The sequence below is a fragment of the Alosa pseudoharengus genome, unplaced genomic scaffold (assembly GCF_046254945.1).
Source record: "Alosa pseudoharengus isolate Yale_2024_CS ecotype anadromous, Long Island Sound unplaced genomic scaffold, YU_APseudo_1.1 YU_APseudo_1.1_scf_17, whole genome shotgun sequence".
Lineage (NCBI taxonomy): Eukaryota > Metazoa > Chordata > Actinopteri > Clupeiformes > Clupeidae > Alosa > Alosa pseudoharengus.
In genome coordinates this window covers 15,618,379-15,645,555 of record NW_027468640.1, presented here as the reverse complement: position 1 = coordinate 15,645,555, position 27,177 = coordinate 15,618,379, and the positions used below count along the sequence as shown (strand labels likewise).

General features: G+C 42.3%; 1 protein-coding gene across 1 annotated transcript; it reads left to right on the top strand.

The window, feature by feature from the left end:
* The first annotated feature begins 5,273 nt into the window (after positions 1-5,273).
* LOC143127008 (NACHT, LRR and PYD domains-containing protein 1 homolog) lies at positions 5,274-26,062 on the top strand. Its single transcript, XM_076288310.1, has 17 exons — positions 5,274-5,586; positions 6,765-7,034; positions 7,570-9,211; positions 11,678-11,761; positions 11,936-12,097; positions 12,335-12,430; positions 12,523-12,660; positions 12,747-12,902; positions 13,132-13,230; positions 16,763-16,885; positions 16,984-17,082; positions 17,950-18,102; positions 19,406-19,489; positions 19,584-19,727; positions 20,045-20,200; positions 21,619-21,750; positions 24,844-26,062. The coding sequence occupies exons 1-17, from the start codon at positions 5,346-5,348 to the stop codon at positions 25,079-25,081; spliced, it is 4,017 nt and encodes a 1,338-aa protein (XP_076144425.1). The 5' UTR covers positions 5,274-5,345; the 3' UTR covers positions 25,082-26,062.
* The last annotated feature ends 1,115 nt before the right edge of the window (positions 26,063-27,177 follow it).

The window sequence follows — 27,177 nt, the reverse complement described above, 5'->3', positions numbered from 1 at the left end:
TTATATGACCAAATGTATTTGTTCAACTTTATGAAGCAGAATTACGCACTGCTACTTGGAACGTAGGCCTAACACATTTTTGTTGGCAGGAGAGAGAATGACAGCGATTAACAAATTGCACTTGTTGCTGGTTACCAATAAATACTATATATTTTTTTGCAAACAACAAAAACAGAAAGGATGGAGACAGCAAAGCTAGAGATGGGCAGGAACAAGGTCAATTGGTAGAAATGCTTGTCAAAACGTTAGGAGCTGGATGTGTGGGTGAATGAAGCACAAGTATGCTTTGTGTTAAGCATGCACACTGTTTAAAGTTAGGCTACACGGTAAACTACAAGTAAACCAAAGTTAAATTTAGCTTTTTTAGGGCTGGATAAAGTTGACTAAATAGGCTGTTAGGCGTGAATAAAGTAGGCTACTTTGTTGCTATAACCCTTCCAACGTTAATGGGGACGAATGTTGACATTTTCCGTATTTTGCGTGAGAAACCCGGGAAATCTCCCTCATTTTCATTGTTTAATGTTGACAGAGCTATGGAACGAAAGAGAACGTTATATGGCGACAGAAATCAACAATCAAACAAGCCACTTTGATTTTAGACAAAAAAAAGTTAGGTGACCCTCCCCTCAACAAAGAATAAAAAGACATGACCCTCCCCTATTTTCCTCCGGTGACCCCGTTTATAAATAATGAACGGTCCCTTAGCAGCATGAATCAAATCGCGCGCAAGGCAGCATGGGAACACCCAGGCTAGATATCTGCTTTTATTGCCTAGGAAATCAGAATATACTGTCCATAGCCTTACAAAAATCGATTTTTGCCATATATTTTTGATTAAAATGTCACATAAATCAGGCCAGGAATGATTTATTAACAAATCCCTCTGTAAATATCTTCAGAATACTGCTAAGTGTATATCTGGAAAGTTTGGTGTACATAGGTGCTACATAGGCTGAGATGTTTCTACTGGAAAATGAGAAAAACTCAATTTGAGGAAACAGCCTTGGAACACAGCCAAGAGATTCCGTTCTCAGCCTAGACTCGCCTTTGAACTTTCGCGATTGGTTGCGGTTACAAAGGAAGTGTCCATATTTGGATAGCACAACGTCATGCAGGAAAAACAGAACTTTCCAACGGTACAACACATGTTATGTTTTGTATCACGGTCGCGGTAGAGCATGAAACGTTAGAAGACTAACTTTTGGTGAATTTAGGAGAAATATACAGGCGCGAGTAGAATCGGGCTTTGTTGTTGTAGTAGTGTGAAAGAATACATGCTAAGGTAGCAAATTAGCCCAAAATCTTGAAATTGACCAGTGCATGAAAAAACAATGTTTTCACCTGCCGTGTCTCGCCTTAACTAGGTGGCGCTATACATGAAATAAGTGGAAATGGGATGGGTTGACATGGCCCCTTAAGACCAACATAAAAAAAAGGTGGTCCTCCTAGGCCCTATGGTTCTCGAGATATTAATAAAAAACTGTCTCCGGCCACCTACAGGCCAGTTGGTGTACAGTAACATAAATGAATTTATTGTGTGGCCCCCCATGAACGGAATTCCACTAAATTTGGCGTGCATTCAGAGGGTGTCATAATGATCCTACACTTCCAATTTCGTGCAGTTTTGACCATGTTAGGTCACAGATACCTGCGATTACAACACCTCATTTTTAACTAGGTGGCGCTATACATGAAATGAGTGGTTATGGAATGGGTTGACATGGCCCTTTAAGATGGTCCACCTAAACCCTACGGTTCTCGAGATATTCACAGAAAACTGTGTCTGCCCTACCCTCCTTTCGGGGGTCCAGTCCAGCGGGGGGGCTACAGATCAAAACGAAAAATGATGGTTCCATGCTATCCATGTGGGGCTACATGACCACTAAGTTTCGTGTACCTCGGTCTTTCAGTGTCTCGGGAATCCTTGACGGAAATTTGGCCATGCGAAAAAAGAAAAAAAATCTGACTAAACCTATATGACCGCCGCTTCGCTGCGCTGCGGTCATAATAAATACAAAACCAACACACCAGATAAGGGGCACAGCAAACGGAAATGACTACAACAGAAAACACAAGGCCATCATGTAACCATAGACAGTAAAAGAAATGGACGAACAGACTCCATCGCTTTCAATGGGAAGGCACCAAAGATTCTAGAACAGAATCTTTGGAAGGCACTGAAGGTTTTTTCAGTTGGCTTCCCATCGTACTGTGCAGACTCGCACTTAACTTCGTGACGTTAGCCATCGAACTGAATGTTGTAACTCGTCTGATAGATGGTTCACACAGAAATTCTTCTCACACTTCCTTCGCCTTCAAAGTCATCAAAGTTAAACATTTATTTATCATCCTCAAAAGTGATATCAAGTACCAGACATGATCATCTTCAAACACAGTCATGGTAAAACAAAACAAAAAAGTTATAGCCTAATCTTCTTTCTACTTTTCCGACCTACTGTCAATCCATCGAAAACCTCTGAAATGATTAACGTTAGTGCCGTTTTTTATTAGGTTTACTTGCCTCTATGTAATGCTTTACCTTAACATACAATGGTATTGTAGGCTACATGGATTTGTTCATGAGTTTCCGTGCTGGCTGGACTTAGCTTCTTATCCAAACAATACGGTTATCTCCCTACTGTGCGACAGAAAGACGCAGGCATAATTGTGTCAAATTACGTCAAAAGTTAGCTTCCCTACAACCGGACAAGCTAACTATTATTCTTACGGGAACCCAACGTTACATACGAGGTAGTTGAGCCTGTTTTGCCTTCTATTGTTTATGTAGCTAATACAGAAACTACAATGTCGGCACAGGATATATGTTATATGAAGTTATGGGATTTCAAAAAAATCCTAAATGAATGGGCGTTCTATGGGGTTAGCAGAGTTGATAACCACAGCTCCATGGGTGGTTCAACATCCGGGAATTTGCCTGCCCCCTTGCATGTAACGCTGTATTACTGCCCCCAGATGGAATTTTCCCAGGCCAGTACTGATTACATGTCCCAAAATAAAAATAATATAAAAAAGGTTAAACAAAACCCGCGATGACCCCAGCATAATTAAACAGTAATTATGTAAACAATACAGGAAATAAACAAACTGACAGACACAGACAAAAAAACAGTCAGACACCCTTGATCGTAGGTTATGCTCAGGTTATGGTACCGGGTTTCACTCACACACATATTCAGACTCACCCAGACAAGACACCACAAGCAACAAGCACACGATCACTCAGCAGTAGAAAAGCAGTAACCTTACACTAGCATAACCCTGCCCCTAACCCTGACTTACAAGGCTACGCAGTATGCAAATGTGGACTGCCAGTATTTCATTTTCGTTTCACAAATAATGGCCAGGTGTGCCCTGCTAAAGGAAATTTAAAAGGAGGCACAATTGCATTTAGATTATTCAACCAGCCAGGGGTGCTGCTAGAAAATGTTAGGTCCTATTACAGAACATAATTCTAGCCCCCCCCCCCCACCCCCCCCCAAAAAAATGCTAGATGGTCCGGTTGCAATTGATAATTGACTATAGCATATTACAATACAGCTTATAAAACCCTACATTGATATTTCCAAACACAATTTTAGGCAAGTTGGATTTCTTCACATAGACAACATCAATGGAGTAATTCCTGAACAACTGTAGTCTAGCAGCTTTGAATAATGCAAAGGCGACACCTGTTAAATTCACTTCAGCATGACATTTATGGTTATGGTCATGGTATTTAGCAGACGCTTTTGTCCAAAGCGACATACACATAACAACAATACAGAGTTAAAAATCAGAGCAGCTCTGTACTCATTATGGGATTTAATTTGGAAATAAAAATATTCAGAAAAAATATATTCCAGACTTTTCAAGGGCCCTCTTCCTCCTTGGGGCCCTAGCAATCAGTCCCACTTTCCCCCCCAGACGCCCCTGCAAAAGGGCTGTCATGTGTATGGACACCTCTGGGTCATTTCACTCTGTTCGTAACCTCATTGCCCTGTGTGTTTGTTTTAAGGCTACCATCCTGCAGGAAGATGAAGTGTATCTGCATGATATTTCTGCTTCACTACTGCACCCTCACTACAGCAGGTACAGAGAGGCACTGTGTGTACTGTATGTGTGTGTGTACAGTACGTGTGCGTGTGTGCCTGGCTAGTACTAGTCTGCCTAGTACTGTAGTGTTTGTGTGTGTGTATGTGTGTGTGTGTGTGGGGGGGGGGGGGTGGTGTATCCATGTCTGTATTTTACTCCCTAAGGATTGCTTAGGAATTGACCTTAGGATTGACGATTAACGAATGCAACACAAACAGCGCGAGTCGGCTAGCCTAGAAATCTAGACGCAAATTACATTTGCTGCCAGGGCTAGTCTAGCAACTCTCCGTTGGCTTGTGAGCTCCAGAAATCGAAACTCAATCAGGCCAATGAAATTGTGTATCGTTAGGTGGGTCGTGAGTCGTTAGGTGGGCTTAACATATTGATTGATGGCAGAGTTGCAACGGTTTGGCTTGAAATCCCTGCTACTTGAAAACAAATAAGATGGATGTTGCTGTTGGCGAAGTGTGACACGAGTTAAGCTTTTATTAAGTTGGCAAACGTTTGAACTAGCCAACTAGCTCCGCTGGTGGGAAACGCATGGGACTCATAGCGCTGCCGCTGTCCTATTGCGTGCAGAGGGAATTTGAAAGACAACTGATTATCCTGCCCCTCGGACTGAGCACTGCGAACGGTGAGTGCCCAGACCCTACATTTTAATGTGGGTCTGGCTCGTCAGCCTACGAATCGGCTACTCCTCTCACGTTCAACGACTGTGATTTGCGCTGCATTCGTTAATCAACTTGCTTCCTTCAAGGTGGCCGCGGCAGAAAGACAGCTAAGGTATCCTAAAAACACACCCTTCATAAAATAAAGTTTTTATAACCTTTCAAAACACTTAGAATGTTTACAACACTTTGATTTGTCTGCAGACAACCTCACCACACTACCACAGAATTGTCATTCTATTTTGAACATTGTCAGTGGTGTAAAATAGTTTGTTTTTGACGTGAGTTTTATGCCCAGTTTGCTTTCACTGTAAGACAATTTGGTGTTAATGCAAACTACAGTACGTTCTTGCACAAAACTTCATCAATTTATATTATGCTCTCAAACAACATTATGAACCTGTTAGCTTCTGAAAATAGACCCTAGGTTGTTTTTGCACCAGAACATTCCTATAACACCAATATTTGGTTTCTTTCTCTGGAGTTTGGTTTGTGGTGGTGGGTCCTGATCGTCCTGTAGTTGGTGTGGCTGGTGGGGACGCGCTCCTACCATGTTTGCTCAAACCCAACATCAGTGCCGTGGACATGGAGGTCATGTGGCTCATCGGCAGTGCTGTAGTCCATCGCTACAGAAACCACAAGGACGAGGCTGACCTGCAGCTCCCAGACTACCAAAACAGAACCAGCTTGTCCACAGAGGGGCTGCAGAGAGGAAACGTCTCGCTGAGGCTCACATCAGTCCAATTCTCAGATGCAAATACATACAGGTGTTACATTGTATGTACTGAGGGGGTGTTTGACACCAACATTGAACTCCAAGTGGAGGGTAGGTGGTCTACTTCAAAATCTCATTGTTGTTGAGCTTAAAGGTGCCATGAGTAAGAATTAAGGTAAAAATATTCAAAAAATGAGCTACACGCATCAAAAGAATGAGAAGAAATAAGGGCGATGATGTCATTAAAAAAATTACAAGGTATGGTGCTGCAGAGATATGAACCTGAATTAGCATGCTAAATTACTAGCCACAGCTCGACAGGTGTCATAATACCAGTTTCGGCAATGGGAGGTGGTATGCGGGCAACATAACCGCCAGCCAAACCGCAATACATCTGACTCGGTTGTTACTCTAGGGTAGACCAACTCACTTTTTGGAGGTGATTTGAATTGATTTTTTGGCGGACATTACACATGGCACCTTTAAAGGTTGTATCAGCGATTGCAGGCCCAAAAAATAAATGATCACATTCATCTATCCTAACGATCCGCTAGCTGCCTGCCCCATAAGCAGGCCGTCAAAAAACGCGTCTCTGTAGGCAGCCTAGGCTCCGAGATCTGTACACAAAAACAATTGGTACCAACAAGGGTTGGCAAAATAAAGTGTTTCAACCAATAACCGATGAGATTGTTTGGTCAAGAAGTGTCTGCTAAATGTAATGTAATGAGATGTGCGTTTAGGAGAATTTTAATTGCATGGGAGGGAGGGGGAGGGACTAGAGAGCTAGCTCTCTGTTTTATTTGAACATCAACAGAAGTGACGTATCCCCGGTATCGCTGATACAACCTTTAAGTGCCTTTTGGTGTATTAAAGGTTGTATCAGCGATAGTGGGGATATGTCACGTCTGTTGATGTTCAAAGAAAACACAAAAAACTAGCTCGCTACTCCCTCCTCCTCCCTCCCGTGAAATTAAAACTCTCCTAAATGCCCACCTCATCGGTTATTGGTTGAAACAATCCTTGTCTTGTAGAATTGCCATCGATCACTAGTACCTAGGCTGCCTACAGAGACGCGTTTTTTGACGGCCTGCTTATGGGGCAGGCAGCTAGCAGATCGTTAGGAATTAGATGAATGTGATCATTTATGTTTGGGCCTTTTTTGGGCCTGAAATCGCTGATACAACAACAAAGGAGTAGACATAAAGCTCAATCTTTCTAGCAGAAATTGGACCCAGGCCTGTGATTCCTAAATATTTGAGCTCATTTGATTGTCTTCCATTTCTCTGTAGCTGTGGGCTCCACTCCAAACATCTCTGTTGAGAGTCTGGGAGATGGGCGTGTGCGTCTGCAGTGTGAATCTACAGGCTGGTCCCCTGAGCCCCAGATGGAGTGGCTGGACAGTGAAGGACAAATCCTCCCGGCTGAAGCTACACTTGTCCGAATAGACCCTGAAGGCTTCACAGTGAGGAGTGTCACTGTGCTGGAGAGTGAGGGCAGCAGGTTTCTCTGCAGAGTCTCAAACACGATAAAGACAAAAGAGAATCCGACCCATGTCCCACGTAAGTATGTTTCAGTTTATGGAGTTGGCGAACTATACTTTTCTTCTAAAATTATGTATTAATAAATGTAACATCAATCTGTTATGCTAATTCTATTAATGCAAATAATAATGAAAAAAAAATGTCAACATTAAGTTGTCAGTGCTACACCAGTTTTTAAAATGAGTCAGGCCCGTTTAAACTGTAACTTAATGTTACTTTTAATCATTTCCTATATAAATGAAAAGTGAAAATGAATTGAAACATTGCAGTGGTCAATTAGGTAATTTTGTATTTTTTAGGAATTATGTTTGCTCTGTCACGGCATCGCATGTACCCTGCTAGTTTCGTCTTGTTCTTTCTGGTGTCCACTGTAGTTCTCTCAATATGCATCCTGAAAAAACATCAAGGTAATGTTGTCATTTAAAATGTCATTCTTTTTCATTTTCAACGTCTCTATCTAGGGCAAAAGACTTTCCACTGTGAAGTATGAAGTATTGAAGTATACTTGAATTTGCTTAGTCGTGTAACTGATTTTTTTTTTTATGTTATCCAGGGCTCACCAGATACAAAGAATGGGTCATATCCAGTGTTGAGTCTGAACGTAGCCCCTTTCCTGATAATCTACACGACCACTACACTGACCCGCTCATCATTAAGTTAAATGTAGAGGAAGATAAAGTGTCGGCTGCAGGAGAAATATTCCAGGAGACCTGCAGTTTAGATAAGCTCTTCAGCATTGATGATGGTAGACCAGATCCAAATGCAATCATTCTTCAGGGACACACAGGGTGTGGCAAAGCCTTCACTGTACAAAAGATCATGTGTGACTGGGCGTCTGGTGCGGCCTACTTAAAGCGCTTTGCCCTTATCCTTCTCCTGAAGGGCGCAGAGCTGAGGCAGGAACTTCTTCATCAGGAAGAAAAAAAGAGGAGTCTGGTAGAACTCATCAGCCCCATGGGGAAATTCAGTAGTGTTGCTGGGCGCCTTCTGAAGCACACTCTGAAGGACGCTCCACACAAGGTGCTGTTCATCATCGATGGGTTTGATGAGCTGAGGCTGTCAGCAGTAGAGCCCAGCTCCCATCTCCCCAGCCAGCCATTCACCAGAGCGCCCCCCGCATACATCATCAATGCACTGCTGGGAGGACGCATCCTGCCCGAGTCCTTCCTGTTGGTGACCACCAGGCCCACCGCTTCAAAGGCGCTAATGAAGATGCTCAAACAACGGGAACAGCGCTTCACTGAGATCCTGGGCTTCTCTGAGAATAAAGTAGGAGATTATTTTAAGAAGTTCTTTGAGAACCAGGAGAGAGCAGAGGAAGAGTATCAGCTTGTGCGTGAAAATGACTTCCTGTTCTCCTCCTGTTTAATCCCTATACTGTGCTGGATGATCTGCTCAGTCTTGAAGAAAAATCCTAGAGGTTTTCAGGAGAGATCTCCTGTAACCAGAACCTCTATATTTCTGCTTTATTGCACATCCCATATAGATAATGTTCGGCTCAAGAGGCTTGGCCAACTGGCAGCGAGTAAGACATTGACGGGGGAGGTGCTGTTTGATGAGAAGAGTGTGTATGACACAATAACAGATCCGACCAAATCCCCGCTCTTGCAGAAATATTCTCTCGGCTGGAACGATGTCCAGCAGGTGATGTACGGTTTTGTACACCCGACTATTCAGGAGTTCATCTCAGCTCTGTACTATATCACCTTAAAAGAGGAAGAGATGCTAAGGGAAGTAAAGGAGCTGCTCAATTCATTGAAGGGACCCTCTGCAGATGAAACCATCCAACTTCGGCCCATTATTCATTTCCTCTTTGGTCTCTCAAATGCGAATGTGTGGAGCTTACTCTCTGCCAAATTGAAATCAACAGCTGACAATAAATCTATTCGAAATATCTTAGAGCAATGGATTTTTGAAGAGGTTGCAACATTTGTTGGGAAAGATATGAGACTGTTTATTCTCCACTGTCTTTTTGAACTCCATGAGGAGGAGTTTGTGAGGAGCGCTATGAAGAAATGGAGGAAGCTTGACTTTGCCTCATTTTCTCTGAAGAGGATAGACTGTTGGGCATTGCACTACTGTTTGCAGTGCAGACCTGCCATAGCACGCCTGAATCTCAGCAACTGCAACCTAACCGCAGAGAAGCTGAAGCTGCTTGAGCCTGCACTGTCACAACTGGACTGCAAGGAACTGTGGTGAGTGACAATTGCCTGAATATACTTACAATCTAATTAGTCAAGACTTGCTCATAATTGACTGATGGGCGAAACATGTTTTTTGTTTTGTCATTGTTAGCAGCCTGGTCCATGGAGTTGCATCAGTACTGCCTATGTAATCAGACTTCCGGGTTTAGCCATGTGGCTTTGTATGTCATTGTCACCTCTCATTGTCATTGTCAATGTCATCTCTCATTGTTCGCCTAATTGTTTGCTACCCTGGGTCTCATCTGCCCTGTTTCCACTAAGTGGGTTGCCCTGTGTATTTATAACCTTGCTTCCACTGTTCTTTCCTTTTGTTGTGGTCATCATCATGTTTTGCCTTCATGTTTTCCTGAGTGTATTTTTTTTTACTTCATGTTGTGTTCAAAACCTCATTGTGGTCACAACGAAACAAAACCACTTAATTTCACCACTTATTAATTCCTTACTTTTGACCTTAAAACCCTTATTTTATAGTATTAGTTTTTAAGTAGAAATGTGCATAAAGGTCGATTTAGGAGAAAAGCCTACTGAATTTACCCCCTTAATCAAGGAATCCCTGTATTAATACTGCCTTCACGCCAACCGTAAATTCGGAGGACCCAACTTTAGATATCCCGACCACTGAAAAAAGTGTCTTTATGAGATCAGCACAGAAAAAAGAGGAAATGCATAAATAAATTAGAACTGCTTACTATGGTTTAGCAAGAAGGAAAATGTCTCGGGTGAGTATTTCTATCTGTAGTGTTAATTTAGTGATAAATTACCTTCCCTATTTGAAATGAGAATGAGATTCACCTTGTGATGTTACAAGGGAGGCCGTCGTGGTTGGAAAATATGATAATGATGTCAAGTCCGGTACCTCGAGGTACAGGAGTTCCGCACAAGTCTCTGAGCGTAAAATCTGACCGGAATTTGCATTCAAGTCAATTTTCCTCTATCAGAGGTTGGAATATCCAATGTGGCATGAAGGTCAGGACTTTTACAGGCTTTTCCCAAATCACGGAAGAAACGTTGACGCAGCGGTATAGTAGCAGATAATCAGGCAAGTCTTATTTAAATAAACTCCTGGTGCACTTGCAAACTTTCTAATGCCTCGTTATTGGACTAAAGGTCATAGTTGTACTACTGCAGAAGTTTCGTACCATTCAGGACATTATTAGTGGGGTAATTTACGAGATAAAAGTTGGTACCATTACGACTTCAGAAACTCATTCGTTTCTGACAGCGCTACTCGACCAGGGTTCGACCAAGGGAAAACCGGTTCTGGGAGGGTGTTTGGCTCGGGGTCATTGTGCAAAGGACCCTAAGATGAAATTACTCCAAACCATCGCTTTAATTACTCCCTTAATGACAAGAAATAAATGGAACCCCTGACTTGACACATTAAATGTAGATTAAGGGGTCACACCTTAAAATGGCCTTTTAATGTAAAATTAAGTGCCTGTTTTACAAATGATGGGCCTCTTAATATAAATTAAGTGTTTTTGGTATGTTTTCAGGGGTAATTTAAGGCAGTGTTTTACAACCTTTTTTGTGCCACGGCACACTTTTGACACTTAAAATGTCCCATGGCACACTAACATCCTGTGTGAAGAAAAAATAAACATACCATAGCCTAAAATTTCAAATAATACACAGATATGGCCTCATTAAAATGTAGGGTCTGGGCACTCACCGTTCGCAGTGCTCAGTCCGAGGGGTGGGATAATCGGTTGTCTTTCAAATTCCCTCTGCACGGAATAGGACAGGCTATGAGTCCCATGCGTTTCCCACCAGCGGAGCTAGTTGGCTAGTTGGCTTATTTGTTTTCAAGTAGCAGGGAATTCAAGCCAAACCGTTGCAACTCTGCCATCAATCATTATGTTAAGCCTGCCTAACAACTCTATACACGATTTGATTGGCCTGATAGAAGTTTAATTTTTCGAGCTCACAAGCCAACGGAGAGTTGCTAGACTAGCCCTGGCAGCAAATGTAATTTGCTGCCGCTAGGGTGCGTCTAGATTTCTAGGCTAGCCTTATTATGGCTTCTATGCAAGACCTGCTCAATAAAACAAGCGCCCTGTTTCATTTGTAGGTGACTATATCTAATTTAATTGTTGTTATGAACTGGATATGTGATGATTCTGTGAATATTGGATATGGGGCCTGCATACCACAAATAGTGCAATCATACAATCAATGAGAGCATGTGGTTATAAATTCTTTGATGCAACAGTTGCTTTTCTGGACCAGTGAGTGACATTTGGGTAATTATCTGCGGCACACCTGATGATCTCTCACGGCACACTAGTGTGCCCCGGCACAGTGGTTGAAAAACACTGATTTAAGGTGGCCTAAATGCACAACCCACTATGGAATTTGAGTACATCACATTTCGTAGTGGGTTGGGCATTTAGGTCCTAGAGTTAAATGTATAACAGAACTCTGGATGAATGCTGAGTAATGAATGTGGTATTGCAGGCTGGATGTGGAGGACCTATCAGATGCTGATGTTGGTGATCTGGTCTCAGCTCTGAGCACAGGAAGGATCCTGGGCAGATTGAGGTGATGTCATTTCCTGTTTTTCTGTTCATCACCAATGTCAAACACAGCAGAATACAGTTGCCTTTATTTTGGCCTCCGCCTGTCGGCTGTGTGGCGGAACATGAACACATCAACACAGTGAGTGATATGCCAGTCTACTGTAAGTGAGTATTGAATACTTTTCTTCTCTTTCAGAGTGGAAAACAGCTTGCTGTCAGATGACAGTTTACAGCAAGTCCTCACTGCTCTGGAAAAACAGAAGTCTGTGGGTTCAGTTAATCTCTCAGTGAAGACAGTCAGCTTACTCACAGCAAATATGGTCCTAAAACATGTACACAAAGTCACAGGCATCATGAGGTGAGAAATACTGTATGCTTTCTATACCTCTAGATCAGTGGTTCTCAAACTTTTCTTTAAATTTAACTTCAGTGATGAAGGATGTTTTATTGTATATATGTTGATGTAATTTGAAGCTGATATGCCTCTGGAATACATAGGCTACACACACCTGCAGTTGTTCCATTCAGTGCATAAAGCATTGAGATTTCCAAGGAAAAATAATGATGCAATGATATTTTCCTTCTTATTTAACAGTATCACATTGACGTGGAAGAAGCCACCTAATGGGGATGGACATGGAGACCGACTCTGTTCATCACTCCGTGTGGGAAAAAACCAGCACAGCTTCACGTGAGGCAACAGACAGGGTGGTTCTTTGTGTGTGTTCATGGTGGGTCATCAGTTTGAATGCAACACTTGGTTCTGTGTGTGTTTGTGATCAGTGTGAGCGTTGAGGATGATGGGAGCACTTCCCGGCCGGCCGTGTCTCAGCTCTCCGCCACCCTGCCCAACAGTGAGGAGACTGCTAACTGGACACCCCTCCTCAAGTCTTTCCATGAGCTGAGAGCGCTGAAGAGCGAGTAGGAACACTGTTAATGAATGCAGTTTGTGATGTGTTCTGCTGTTGGTGGTTTCTCTGTTTGTGACGCGCCCTTGTGTTCCCCAGCCCAGAGCTGGATAAGAATGTGGAGATGTTGTTTTCCTCCCTGTGCTCTCTACCTGGGCTGAAGAAGGTGTACCTGAATGCCAGAGTCCAGAAGATACAGTGGGCCTTTGAGCTCCTCTCTCTCATCCACAACTGTGCCAATCTACAGGAAATGGAGTGAGCAAGTTTGTGGTTCTGTGTGTGTCTGTGTGGGGGTGTCTTCTCTCTTCCAGACCTATCCCAGACTGATGGAAATAAATCTTTTAGCAGCACCATGAACAGTTTTGTAAATTGATAAAAGCCGAAACACAAACATGTTTAATTAATTATACTAATATAATAGTATCACTGCACTGTATGAATAACCATTTGCTCAGTTTTCTAATATTGTTCTTTTTGTTTAAAGTGTAATGGTGAAGCATCGGCTAGAACAAGAAACTCTCTGCTCATTCCTGTCTTTGAAGAAAGCCCCGTATAGCACTCTCAAGCAGGAGGCAATGATCAGGTAAAACTAGAGCAAATGCTAATTGAAGGACTGACTAAAACTTCTGGCCCGTGGATGTATCACTTTACAAGTCCCGTCTCTCTTAGTTATTATGACCGCTGTGCAGCAAAGTTTTTTTTCATCCGTTTTTTTTCCGCATAAGTAATTTTCCGTCAAGGATTCCCGGGACACTGAAAGACCGGGGTGCACGAAACTTGGTGGGCATGTAGCCCCACAAGGATAGCATGGAACCATTGTTTTTCGTTTTGATCTGTAGCCCCCCTGCTGGACTGAACCCCCCGAAAGGAGGGTAGGGCGGACACAGTTTTCTGTGAATATCTCGAGAACTGTAGGGTTTAGGAGGACCACCTTTTTTTGTATGTTGATCTTAAGGGGCCATGTCAACCCATTCCATAACCACTCATTTCATGTATAGCGCCACCTAGTTAAAAACGAAAAAGTAAAAATGAGGTGTTGTAATCACAATATCTCTGGCTGACATGGTCAAAACTGCACGAAATTGAAAGTGTAGGATCATTATGACACCCTCTGAATGCATGCAAAGTTTTGGGGACTTTCGTTCATGGGGGGCCATACAATAAATTAATGTATGTGTACATTTAGTGACCGTACACCAACAGAGTTTTCTGTGAATATCTTGAGAACCGTAGGGCCTAGGATGACCAATGTTTTGCGTATGTTTGCCTCCAGGGGTCATGTTAACCCTTAGAACCCGATTGACGCAAAGTGCGTCAAAAAACACACCCTTTCTTCTCTGTTACATTGCTCCGGAACGGTTCATCGCAGCGAGATGAAACCTTTATTGCACGACAGAGCAGAAGTGGGGCTTTCCAACGAGACTACACACTTGTCTGTACGATCAAGTATGAAAATAAAAAAAAATCATGAAATTAAATCAAATTGCATCATATTTACAGTCTATACTTCTCTGCGTTCACCTGCACACACATTACTCTAGTTTGAATTACTCGCGAACCCGTGATCGCATCGATATGGCAAGCATATCAGATGAAAGAGGGGGCACAGGGCTATCCATTGGTACCATGTTTATCGATCCTTCTGGCTTATAAAACCAGACGAAGTGACTGCAAAATAATAACGTCATGTACACAAACCAACGCTGCACACTCATTACTCTCGTTTGAATTACTCGCGGACCCGTGATCGCATAGATATGCCACGCATGTCAGATGAAAGAGGAGACTCAGAGCTATCATTTGATACCAAGTACATCCTTCTGGGTTATAAAACAGACGAAGTGACAGCAAAATAATAACTTCATATAGCTGGACTTACCCCACGTTTGTGTCTGTTCTTGTGGCAAAGCATGTTTATAATCCAATGCTATCATGTGTTTCTCTATGGCAAAGCATGTTCATATTCCGGTTTTGAGATCCTAGCAAATTCATGCATGGCATCCAATTCAAGGCTCACATTGCATCCCAATTTGTTCAACAAATAAACACCTTTTTTGCCTTTACTTTGTTCATGGCAATGCAGTAAAGAGTTGAGAATTATTATGACTGCATACACACAGGCACGCAGGCTAACACGCAACCTCGGGTCAAGTCAGGTCAGATCAGTTCGTGTCACAGATATGGAGCGCAGAAAGGTCATTTTTCATCACTAAATAAAAAATGGCATTTATTTCCGTAAATCACACAGCAAATATTTCTGTAAATTGCTCAGCCCCAGAGTATCCCTCCAACATGGCAATTATATTGCCCGATTCAGGACAGTCTGCCCTACACACACATGAAATGCATGTAGAGCTGTGAGCTTGCAGTGGTGAGATACATGTCGAAATATAATAATTTTTATAATACTTTATTTATATTTTAATTTTTTAAAAATCAAAAGAAAATCAATGCTAGTATTAATACATGAAATGATGGCAGATCTGAATAGCCTAAACTCTCCTGAAAAAAACAATATATAATATATGTGTGTGGCACTTACAATGACCAGAATAAATCCTTATGAATAAAGGTAGTGAAAATGCCCTAAAAACAGCTTAGGGTTCTAAGGGTTAACCAATTCCATATGCACACATGTGCATAAACAGATATTCACACACACACACATACATTCACAGTAATCATACGTATGACACATACACACACAGTAGACATATGTACGTATGCATGCACATGCACACAGAAAGGCCCACACACACACACACACACACACAAACATAAACACGTACACACACACATGCACACAATTCAACAATTTCTCAGAATTATGAACAGGCAAGATGGGGGTGGGGTGGTATAAAATGTATTTTACATGTGAAATCTATGAACTAATCATGTTTTGGTACTTGTTGTCTAGAAGATACCAGAGAGAATCGAGTGTGCATAATGAATTCAGTGAGACAGTTAGAATCATATATGCCTTTTACCTTTTGTTTTTAGCCAGCAGCCAGACCAGCAGATACCCTGACTTTGCTGAATTACTGAAGCTAAGCAGGAACAAAGTAGGAAATGAACACAATTTGACAAGCGTGACTTATTTTTGTGGAAAAAATGTGCTGGACTGGGTGTCATATTTTGTACCACTCTGCGGTACATCTAGTTATAACATGAAAGCCAAGGCTTTTCAAACTCAAATGCAAATATATTTTTTTTAACCACACTTTGTACTGTCCTTTCTCTTTCTGTATTGATAACCTAAATGAAAACCCCTAAGGTAATGTAGAATTAGTTTTGTTGTAGGCCAATAGAGCCTATATCGAGCCAACATGTTGTAGGCTAGTATAGGTTCTTGTTTCATGACAGAGTGTTCTGCAAAAAGGCATGTAACTCCCCTTGTGCTGTTGAAATTCATAAATCTCAAAACATCTCTGTTGTAGGTCCTTTGACACAAGGACATCAACAGTGTTTTATAGCACATAGGCGTATATTGTTGACATTATGGGTCTCACAACTTCACCGATCACATGACTGTTTGATCCACTGCTACTGTAACAACTTATAATACAATGCTGATGCAATCCAAAGTATTCAAAATACATTACTGACTTTTAGTAATCTATCGGTATACATTACAAAATACATTTTAGGGCATGTTTTCTGTATTCTGTAGTGAATACATTTTAAAAGTAACCTTCCCAACACTGGACACATACTGTAAGAGGTTCGTTGATTTTTTTCTTAGTTGCCGGCTCGTCAGGTTTGTTTGTTTGAATGTGTTCCTTGTCCATCTTTCCCCGCATTTTAGCACCGATTAAAACACTTTTTTTCACTGATGAGATTCACTTTATCAGCAGCAGCAGTGTTATATGTTATATGTATGAGGCTGTGTACATGGAATGTAACAATGACATGTGTGAAAAAGAATATCCTTATAGGACAATAAAGACTCTATACTATCTATACCAGCTGCAACAGGCGCATCCAACTACAAAGTGGGGTCTGGGGTCATAGAACCAAGTCACTCAAAAAAGAGAACAATCCCAGAAAATCTTATATGTGCCAACCTTATGTTAAATTTTGAAATAACAGCTGTGTGTGTGTGTGTGTTTCTCTAGGCTGACTGTGGAACAGAATACCTTAGGGATCTCTTCTTCACAGACACCCCCATCTTTTTCTGTGGATGATCGTAGTTGGCGGAAACCTAGTCTCACTCCTTCTCTTTTGGCTCAGGAGAAGAGGTGAGTCATTCTCTTCTCTCAAAGCACACACAGTCTTAAGATTAATGACAATTAAACTGTATGTGTGATTGTGGTTGTGTCTGTGAATGTGCTTCCAGGTGGAGTCCCCTGTCTCTTATCTCTCTCACCTTCCCAGGCTCAGAATACTCCACAGTGAATTGGAAGCTTTTCTTGGATATGTTTTACAACTTGAATAAGTATGAGAGATTATAAAGTTCATAAAGTCATTTTAGCCTTATTGTGGGTGTCAGTGGATTGGACAACAGCGTGAAATGTGTCATTTGTGAGCCAGGGGTGGGCAAACTGCGGCCCGCGGGCCGGATCCGGCCCGCCAAGCACTTTCATCCGGCCCGCCGAGCATTTCATTTAGTTATCAGGCTGCTCGCTATTTTTTTTAATGCGATAGAGACGACGTTGGTTAGCTTTACTGCAAACTGCTTTTCACTCTCCTTAGATAACGTTTACAATGTCAATGTCAAAACATCATGTTAAATAGAGATAACATCATGTTAAACTAAGTTAACTCTTAGTTATCAACTTTGCAGCAGATCTAACGTGAACATTATGCAATCCATTTAATTGGGAACGCGTCTGCACTCACGAGAGGGAGAGAGAGCCGCAGGTTCCAGCTGGCTTGTGATTGTTGATAATTGATATCTCCTTCTTATAAGAAAGTTTTAAAAGGAAATCATGAAGGCAACAGTAGTTCCCACTACTGACCATTTAAAAACTGTGAGAGGGCCCAGCCGTAGGTACAGCACTAGCCATAGCGGAGCAGGCAGAAGATAATTGAGAAATAAACTTGAATTAAAGCGACTGTCTTAAAGCGACAGTGCACAATTTATACATTTGTTAAACAGCATAAAATTAGCAGTATTTTTAAGCAATTCATATTTTAAAGCAAATAATTTTCATACTAAATTATAGGCTATAAAAATGTATTTTTTTATGCATGTGTCGTGGGGGACGGGGGGGGGGGGCAAAAAGTTTGCCCACCCCTGGGCTACTGACTGTGGAACACCAGAATCTACAGTGATTCGTATTGTGGTGTTTTGGTCTCTCAGGAATAAGAGTACTGATGTGGAGACTGATGTGGACACTCTGTTTGCCACCCTGCGCTCAGTGCGTGGTCTGAAAGAGGTGGAGCTGAGGGTCCACGGCCTGACGGAGAGCTGGACTCAGCACATCCTCTCTTTCATCGGGGACCAGGAGATTGAGTACAACAGCAGCAATAACTATTACAAAGCTAATGTTAGCCAGAGATAAGCTAATAATGCTAGAGTTAGCCAGACACAAAAATGATTGAAGCTAGTATTAGCCAGAGATAAGCTAATGCTAATGTTAGACAGAGGCACAAAGCAAATGAAGCTAGTGTTAGCCAGAGACACAAAGCTATTGTTGAAGCTAGTGTTAGCCAGAGATAATTATGAAGCTAGTGTTAGCCAGAGACACAGAGCTATAGTTGAAGCTAGTGTTAGCCAGAGATACCCGTAAAACAATTTAGTAATATTTTATTTAATAATAAATCCGAATAATAGCCCGGGCTTTTATTTTCCTAAATCGCCAAACTGCACCGGCTAGTATTAGAGACAGGCGTCTATATGAGACAGGCCTTTAATTCCCTTTACACAAAACTTTTCCTCTGCAAAGATGGAAAATATTATCAAATGAATTATTTCAAACACACTGATGACAATGACAATTACGGATCATCATTCATTTAGTGTTGTTCATTGAGTGGATAAGATCCAAATAGCGGGGATAGCCAGAACAGATGAAACATGTTTTAATCAAACGTAATTTACAAAGAGATTGTATCACACTGAAAGCTCATATTTCACTGTCATTAGCAACCTATATCTGTCCTCTGTCAAATACAGTTGCATTTTCAGCCCTGACCAAAACCGTTCAGGAATTATTTATGCAAAAGTGGAACGTGCGTAATGTTTCATTCTCCCTCCTTTTCACCCCAAATGAAACAGTATGAGAGAGCATGAACCATATCGTTTGACAATGACGAAGTCGGACATATAGGCATAGTTCATATTGAAAAAAGTTATACTTTTTTTATATGCTTTTCCCCACCGCAGTCTTTTAATGCCATCTAATCATAACGTTAGTGCGTGCAGTCTGCACCGATTTTACGGGCTTTAGAAGATTAAATACAACCCAAAACTAAAAAAAAAACAGGCCTCTATTTGAGACCGGCCTTTAACCCAAACCTGTAGCCACACCAGGCATTTAAAAGAGACAGGCATCTATTTGGGACTCGGCTATTATTTTAAGTTTTACGGTAAACTAATGAAGCTAGTGTTAGCCAGAGATAAGCTAATGAAACTAGTGTTATCCACTGATAATCTATTGATGCTAATGTTAGCCAGAGATAAGCTAATGAAGCTAGTGTTAGCCAGAGATATCCTATTGATGCTAATGATCCTCTCTGCTATACCCTGCCTCACACTGCCCAATAAACGCTTGTACTGTGTGTGTGTGTCTGTGTGTGTGTGTGTGTGTATGCAGTGTTCATGTGCTGAAGAAGTGGGAGAGTTGTGAGGAGAGTCTTTGCTCATCTTTCTTTGTGAGAAAAACAGCCAGCACCTTCAGGTGGGCCACACCATCTGGCTCCACACACACAACTAGCCACTTAAATGTGACTGAATAGACTGAATCTGTGTGTGTGCATATGTGTGTGTTTCAGATTGGCAGTTGAACACCTGAGGAAGGGGAGCAGCACTCCTGCTCTCTCATACATCTCCATTCTGGTAGACACCAACACAGTCACACCCTCGGACTGGACTGACTACCTCAAGAGTTTTCACACTCTGAAGGATGAAATAGAAAGGTACAATGACTGCATCGGTCCAGTTTTGTGGCTATTAACATAGATTAGGTCTGCTTTAAAAACAGCCTGGGGTCTGGGGTCAACCTGGTAAAAACAACCTGGGGTCTATGTATGGTTGATAACAGGTTCAAAGTTTCATTTGGGAGCAAAATTACATTAATCGAAGGAATATTGAGCGAGACCGTTCAAATAACATATTAGCAACAAAATGATTTATAACATGTTGCAGTTGAGTATCCATTTAATGTGTGAGTGTGTGTGTTTGTGTTGGTGGTGGATGTACAGCACAGTATTTCAGTGTGTGTGTGATATTGCAGTCGGTATTTGCATGATTTCGTGGGTCCTCTCCTGTTCCCTCTGCAATCTCTGGCTGGCCTGAGGGAGGTAGAGCTGAGGGTGAGCTGTCTGACGGAGGTCTGGGCCGATAACATCCTGTCCCTCGTCGACAAATGTTCCAACCTACAGGAAGTGAGGTAAGAGCAGCAGCTCAGCTGTCTATTCTATTATTTATTTGTGTCAGTGTGTGTGTGTGTGTGTCAGTGTGTGTGTGTGTGTGTGTGTGTGTGTGTGTGTGTGTGTGTATGTGTGTGTGTGTGTGTGTGTGTGTGTGCACTAGATGGTGTGTCCCTGCAGGCTGTTTGTGGGTCGGGCTGTAGATTGTGTGTGTGTGGGTGTGTCCATGATGATGAAACGTGTGTTTACCTCCTGTAGGTTGTTTTCGGGCCTGGCTGTAGTGTGTGTGTGTCCAGGGCCATCGCGGGGGGTGGGGGCGGGCGAATGGGGCCGTCACCGAGGGCCTCACGTCTGATGGACCAAACATTGCATTAACCATTTATTTCCATATCTTTATTAACTCCTATTGTAAACAAAAAGCTTAACGTGGCTTAATGTCCTAAAACAACAATCAGTGATCACCAAATTTCTCTAATATTGTTCCTCCTAATCATTAAGAACCTTCAAAAAATGTAGCATGAAGTCATTATGAACTTTAGGCTACCTGACGTGACAGCATGTTTCTTCAATCTCCTTCCTTCACTGATGCCATATGGAAAAGGCTTAATGGGCTCCCAAAACAACGATTGGTGATCACCAAATTTCTCTCTCATATTGCTACTCATAACCCCTGAAAACAAAAAATCTAGCCCCTTTTTTTCCCTTTTTGAGCATGTCCGAATCGCAGGACATAATGCACTGACCTCTTCCAGGAGCTGAGGCTACTTCGAGATATAATTGCAAGATATGCTAGGCTACTGCACTTAAAACTTAAATATTGAACAAACCTTCCCGAACTTTGAAATTGCGATCAGTGACTGGCATCAGGTGAACAAAGCTTTTCGAGATTAAAACTTAGCTATTGAGAACTATTTGCGCACCTCCATGTCACAGGAGAGATATGTGGGCTTGCCTTTCTATTGAAAAAGACGTTACCTGCAAGCTGGTCTATGAGTTCATTGCTGAGTTTGCGGCAAAGAAAGCAAGAAAATGTTTTTGTCTGAGTCAGAATAAGTCAATTTGTCCAATGTTACAGACCAGTTTCTGTATAGTGCATCTTATCAATAGTTTGAATGTTGTGTGTGTTTCTGCTCATTGACAAATAGCGTTCATTACAATGATTCATGCCCAATTAATGTCCCCTGTTAAAGTATTCGCCTTTGTCTACACCAGTTTGGTTTCCATTTGTATGCAATTCGGTGATGTAGCCTATTAAACATCCACCGACAGTAGGCTATGTGTGTGTATGTGTGTGTGTGTGTATGTGTGTGTGTGTGTGTGTCCTTGATGGGGAAACTTGTGTATTCCTCCTGTAGTGAGAGGTGTAGTGAGTGATGGTCTGTCTGTCTGTCTGTCTGGACTGACATAAGAGGTGTCGGTGTGTGTGTTCCTGTTGCAGGCTGTCTGCAGGTCATTCTGTAGTTAGTGATGGTCTGTCTGTCTGGACTGACTGTGGTCCTTTACTGCTGGAGGAGATCACTCATCTACAGGAGACTCCAATACGCCCAGACTGCACCATCACACTCACAGGGTGGGCATCTCCTACACACACACACACACACACACACACACACACACATACACACACACACACACACACATGCTTTGTTTTGTTTATAATAATAATAATATGTTTATTTTATATAGCGCCTTTCTCAAACCCAAGGTTGCTTTACATAGTAGAAGGAAAACACAACAACAGACAGACAAACAATAAGAATACAACAAAGACAAGCTATGTGTATAGAGCTACTGTATGTGTTGGGTGTAGAGGAGAAGCTATGTGTATAGAGCTACTGTATGTGTTGGGTGTAGAGGAGAAGCTATGTGTATAGAGCTACTGTATGTGTTGGGTGTAGAGGAGAAGCTATGTGTATAGAGCTACTGTATGTGTTGGGTGTAGAGGAGAAGCTATCTGTATAGAGCTACTGTATGTGTTGGGTGTAGAGGAGAAGCTATGTGTATAGAGCTACTGTATGTGTTGGGTGTAGAGGAGAAGCTATCTGTATAGAGCTACTGTATGTGTTGGGTGTAGAGGAGAAGCTATTTGTATAGAGCTACTGTATGTGTTGGGTGTAGAGGAGAAGCTATTTGTATAGAGCTACTGTATGTGTTGGGTGTAGAGGAGAAGCTATGTGTATAGAGCTACTGTATGTGTTGGGTGTAGAGGAGAAGCTATGTGTATAGAGCTACTGTATGTGTTGGGTGTAGAGGAGAAGCTATTTGTATAGAGCTACTGTATGTGTTGGGTGTAGAGGAGAAGCTATTTGTATAGAGCTACTGTATGTGTTGGGTGTAGAGGAGAAGCTATCTGTATAGAGCTACTGTATGTGTTGGGTGTAGAGGAGAAGCTATTTGTATAGAGCTACTGTATGTGTTGGGTGTAGAGGAGAAGCTATGTGTATAGAGCTACTGTATGTGTTGGGTGTAGAGGAGAAGCTATGTGTATAGAGCTACTGTATGTGTTGGGTGTAGAGGAGAAGCTATCTGTATAGAGCTACTGTATGTGTTGGGTGTAGAGGAGAAGCTATCTGTATAGAGCTACTGTATGTGTTGGGTGTAGAGGAGAAGCTATGTGTATAGAGCTACTGTATGTGTTGGGTGTAGAGGAGAAGCTATTTGTATAGAGCTACTGTATGTGTTGGGTGTAGAGGAGAAGCTATTTGTATAGAGCTACTGTATGTGTTGGGTGTAGAGGAGAAGCTATCTGTATAGAGCTACTGTATGTGTTGGGTGTAGAGGAGAAGCTATCTGTATAGAGCTACTGTATGTGTTGGGTGTAGAGGAGAAGCTATGTGTATAGAGCTACTGTATGTGTTGGGTGTAGAGGAGAAGCTATTTGTATAGAGCTACTGTATGTGTTGGGTGTAGAGGAGAAGCTATGTGTATAGAGCTACTGTATGTGTTGGGTGTAGAGGAGAAGCTATTTGTATAGAGCTACTGTATGTGTTGGGTGTAGAGGAGAAGCTATTTGTATAGAGCTACTGTATGTGTTGGGTGTAGAGGAGAAGCTATGTGTATAGAGCTGCTGTATGTGTTGGGTGTAGAGGAGAAGCTATGTGTATAGAGCTGCTGTATGTGTTGGGTGTAGAGGAGAAGCTATCTGTATAGAGCTACTGTATGTGTTGGGTGTAGAGGAGAAGCTATCTGTATAGAGCTACTGTATGTGTTGGGTGTAGAGGAGAAGTGATCATTAAACAAAAAGGTCTTGAGATGTGCTTTGAAGAAAGGAAGAGAAGGACAATCACGAAGAGGTTGGGGTAGGGAGTTCCAGAATTTCGCAGACTGAAGGACCTGCCACCCAGGGTGGAGAGTCTGGTGCGGGGGATAACTAAGAGGTTTTGGTCAGAGGATCTGAGTGAGCGGGAAAATGTGTAAGGGGCCAAGAGGTCGCAGATGTCGGGGGCAAGGTTGTGGAGGGCTTTGAAAGTGAGTAGTAGTACTTTGTATTTGATCTGGGACAGAACTGGTAGCCAGTGGAGTTGATGGAGAATGGGGATGATGTGTGCAGATCGTTTTGGTATGGGTGAGGAGCCTGGCTGAAGAGTTTTTGAATGAATCGCAATCTTTCAAGGGATTTAGTGGGGAGACCAAGAAAAGTGAGTTGCAGTAATCTAGACAGGACATGATGAAGGAGTGAACCAAAGTCTGTGCATCAGTAACAGAAAGGAAGGGTCGGAGGTGGGCAATGTTACAGAGGTGAAAGAAGGCAGTTTTAGTGAGTGTTTTGATATGAGGATCGAAGCTAAGGGTGGAGTCAAGTTGTATGCCAAGGTTTTTGACAAAAGGAATAGAGTGGACAGGTAATCGATGTTGAGAGTGAGACAGAGATTTTTTAGAGCGTGCTTTTAGGGCCAATCAGTAGAATTTCGGTTTTGTCTGTGTTGTTTGAGAAAATTGTTTTGCATCCATAATTTTAAGTCAGAAAGGCGGTCAGTGATGGAGCGTGGTGAGGGGTCAGGGGGAGAGGGAGTGGTAAGATAGAGTTGGATGTCATCTGCATAGCAATGGAAGTTAAGGCTGTGGCTGCGAATAATCTGACCAAGAGGGAGGATGTATAATATTAATATATAATATATAAACATTGCAATGCTGGATCATTGTTATGTTGGACATAAACTTCATGTTTGGTCTCCATGGAAATGGCAATAGGCTTGAGTTCGACTCAGTATGGACTTTAGGCTACAGGAAGCAACGGAGGGGAAAAGGGTTGACTGCCTAGGCTACAAACACAGGATTTATACTGTTCCTTCACAATTACTGGGTTGAAAACACACAGTGGTGTCATGTACAGTAAGGACCCTATTCATGTTGCACAGCACTTGTCATGACATTTTGAGTCTGTTAGGAGGCGCTAAGGCACAGCTTAGGACATGCATAGCTTGTAGGCACTTTGGCTGCTTTAGCCGCTAGCTGGCTAACTTGCGTCAGACAGCACCGGTTTTTTTTCACGTTTTTTTCAGGCCGACAGTATGAATAAATTAATAAATGTAAATGTTAATACTAGCAGGATGAGTAGAACAATGATCATTACTGACATACATTTGCTAATGATGAGCCCAAGTGAATATGGACTTTGTAACAAACACAGTGGTGATGTTTGTTTGTTTGCTTTCGTTCCAAGGATTAAAAGGAGGACTGTTGAAGTGTCCAGTCACTTCAAAGAGGGGAGACTTCAGTGCAACAGACCAGTGAGGATCACCATCAGGGGAAACAAATCTACTGAGGACTTCCTAGAGCACATCAGAGAGAGAGAGAGAGATGAGTCCCTGTGTCCACCACCCCGGCAACTGACCCCTGACCCTCCCTGCCCAGGATCCAGTGTATTGCTGAGACCAGAGACGGTTGATAAAGCGAAATAAAGAAAATAGCTAACTAATGTTTGGTGGAGACTCTGGCCGACTTGCCAAACTGGGGGCCACAGAGTTTCTCTCCTGCTGAGCCAGCGCTTGAAAACTGGCAGCTACATGCGCAGTTCAGTACACGTCAGCACGGCCACTCCACACACGGGCAGTCCACTCTATACTGTACACCAGTTTTTCTCAAACTTTTTCAGACCAAGGACCACTTAACCAATAAAAAAAAACTCATGGACCACCTAGCTAAAAGAAAGAGTAAACCTACTTCAACAGTATTACACAATAGGCCTACTCACTGAACCACCTTGCTTATTGTATTTGCACTTTGCAGAACTGTTTGGATTTACATTCAAGTTGGTTCAATATTGCAAACAACTCATCTATATTATATGTTACCACGTCTGCTCGCGGACCACTTGGGATAGCTTGCGGACCACCAGTGGTCCCCGGACCACACTTTGAGAAACACTGCTGTACACACGCGGACAGTCCACTCCACACACACGGACAGTCCACTCCACACACACGGACAGTCCACTCCACACACGCGGACAGTCCACTCCACACACACGGACAGTCCACTCCACACACACAGACAGTCCACTCCACACACACGGACAGTCCACTCCACACACACGGACAGTCCACTCTCTGCTGCTGGTGATGAAATTTGTGCACAGTGTTTGCAGACTGTGTCTGCTGGAGTGTATCTACCCGCTTACTGCATATTATATTATTGTGGGCAGCTTTAACATATTGTATGTGTATATAAATGTTCAACATATTGTATAATTTGCATTTCTTGGATGTTGTGTCTGTTTTCTTGAGTGTTAATGTTATGTGACCACCAGAGGGCAGTATGGCCCCAGTGATATTCCTGAATTTGCATTTATTTATAAGGTAAAAATGTATGTATTGTGTGTGTGTGTGTGTTAATTTGAGTTCACATATCTTTAAAATAAAGATGAGGATGTCACAAGAAAACATTTTGTGTAGATTATAAAAAAGAGAAAATTACAACTGTCAATTGTACCAGATTAAATCCTCCTATTTCAACTATAATCTCATATTAAACATCTGCCACAAATGGCTGAGGAGTGATTGCATCTGGTCAAACACAAACAAAAACCATCATTCAACTGAAATAACAAAAATATTTATTTGTGGCATATAACCTACAAAACAGTAATGAAACCAAATGACATAGGAACATAACACACAGCAGCATCAAGCACACTTAAGGCTGATTTACTGCAGCTGTAAGCAACTATACAACTAGCAGCAAGCCAGAAAAACCTATCATACAGTGTGGTCAAACTGATCTCTGGTCAGTGTGGAGCTCTGTCTCTGTCCCTCTGGTTGCCGTGGGGATCTCTCTGCAGACCAGCACACAAAGTAGAGGGTCTGCAATCAACTGCAAACTTGCGATGGGAAAAAGCATGTGCAATCTATAATCAGAAATGATGAAAAACGTTGGAATGCAATAGAGAAAGATCATAGAAAAGAGAGAGACAAAGAGCAAATCTAAGCCCGGCTTCCTGCTTGAGTGTGAGCATGGAATACAAGTTAATACACATGTAGTGCGTTAATACACATGTCTTATTGCAAACAGGACAGGGTAAATAAAATAGGAGGTGACAGACAGAATGAGGGAGAGGGGGATGGAGACAAGTGGAGAGGAGAGGTGACTGGAGCAGCGGGGACATCTAAGAGAAAAGATTCCCTCCAGCGCCACCAACTGGTGAAAAGAGCAACCACAACGTAATATGACCAGAATGATACTGATAATGAGGAAAATATACTGCTTCTCCTAAATTCCTCAGTGTGAAAGGGGTGAGAAGGAGCTCCAGGGCATCATTGAAGAGAAGGAAGATGATGAAGATTGAGACTCTACCACCTTGGAGCTGACGCAGTGATCGGACAGCCCAGACCAGAGTCGGCAGACCCGCACACAGGCCAGTGATGAGGAAAATTACTGCTCTGATGTGGAAGGACGGAGGTGGTGAGTCTGTGGTGTTGTACATGGTCTATCCTCAGTTCTGTCAGTGAGAAATATGTTTGCATTACTTTCACAAAATGTATTTGTGGCATGTTTGTGT

Coding starts and splice junctions, on each gene's coding strand:
- LOC143127008 (XM_076288310.1), top strand. CDS start 5,346: ATGGAGGTCATGTGGCTCATCGGCAGTGCTGTAGTCCATCGCTACAGA. Junction 5,587..6,764: donor CATTGAACTCCAAGTGGAGG/GTAGGTGGTCTA, acceptor ATTTCTCTGTAG/CTGTGGGCTCCACTCCAAAC. Junction 12,661..12,746: donor CTGAGAGCGCTGAAGAGCGA/GTAGGAACACTG, acceptor TGTGTTCCCCAG/CCCAGAGCTGGATAAGAATG.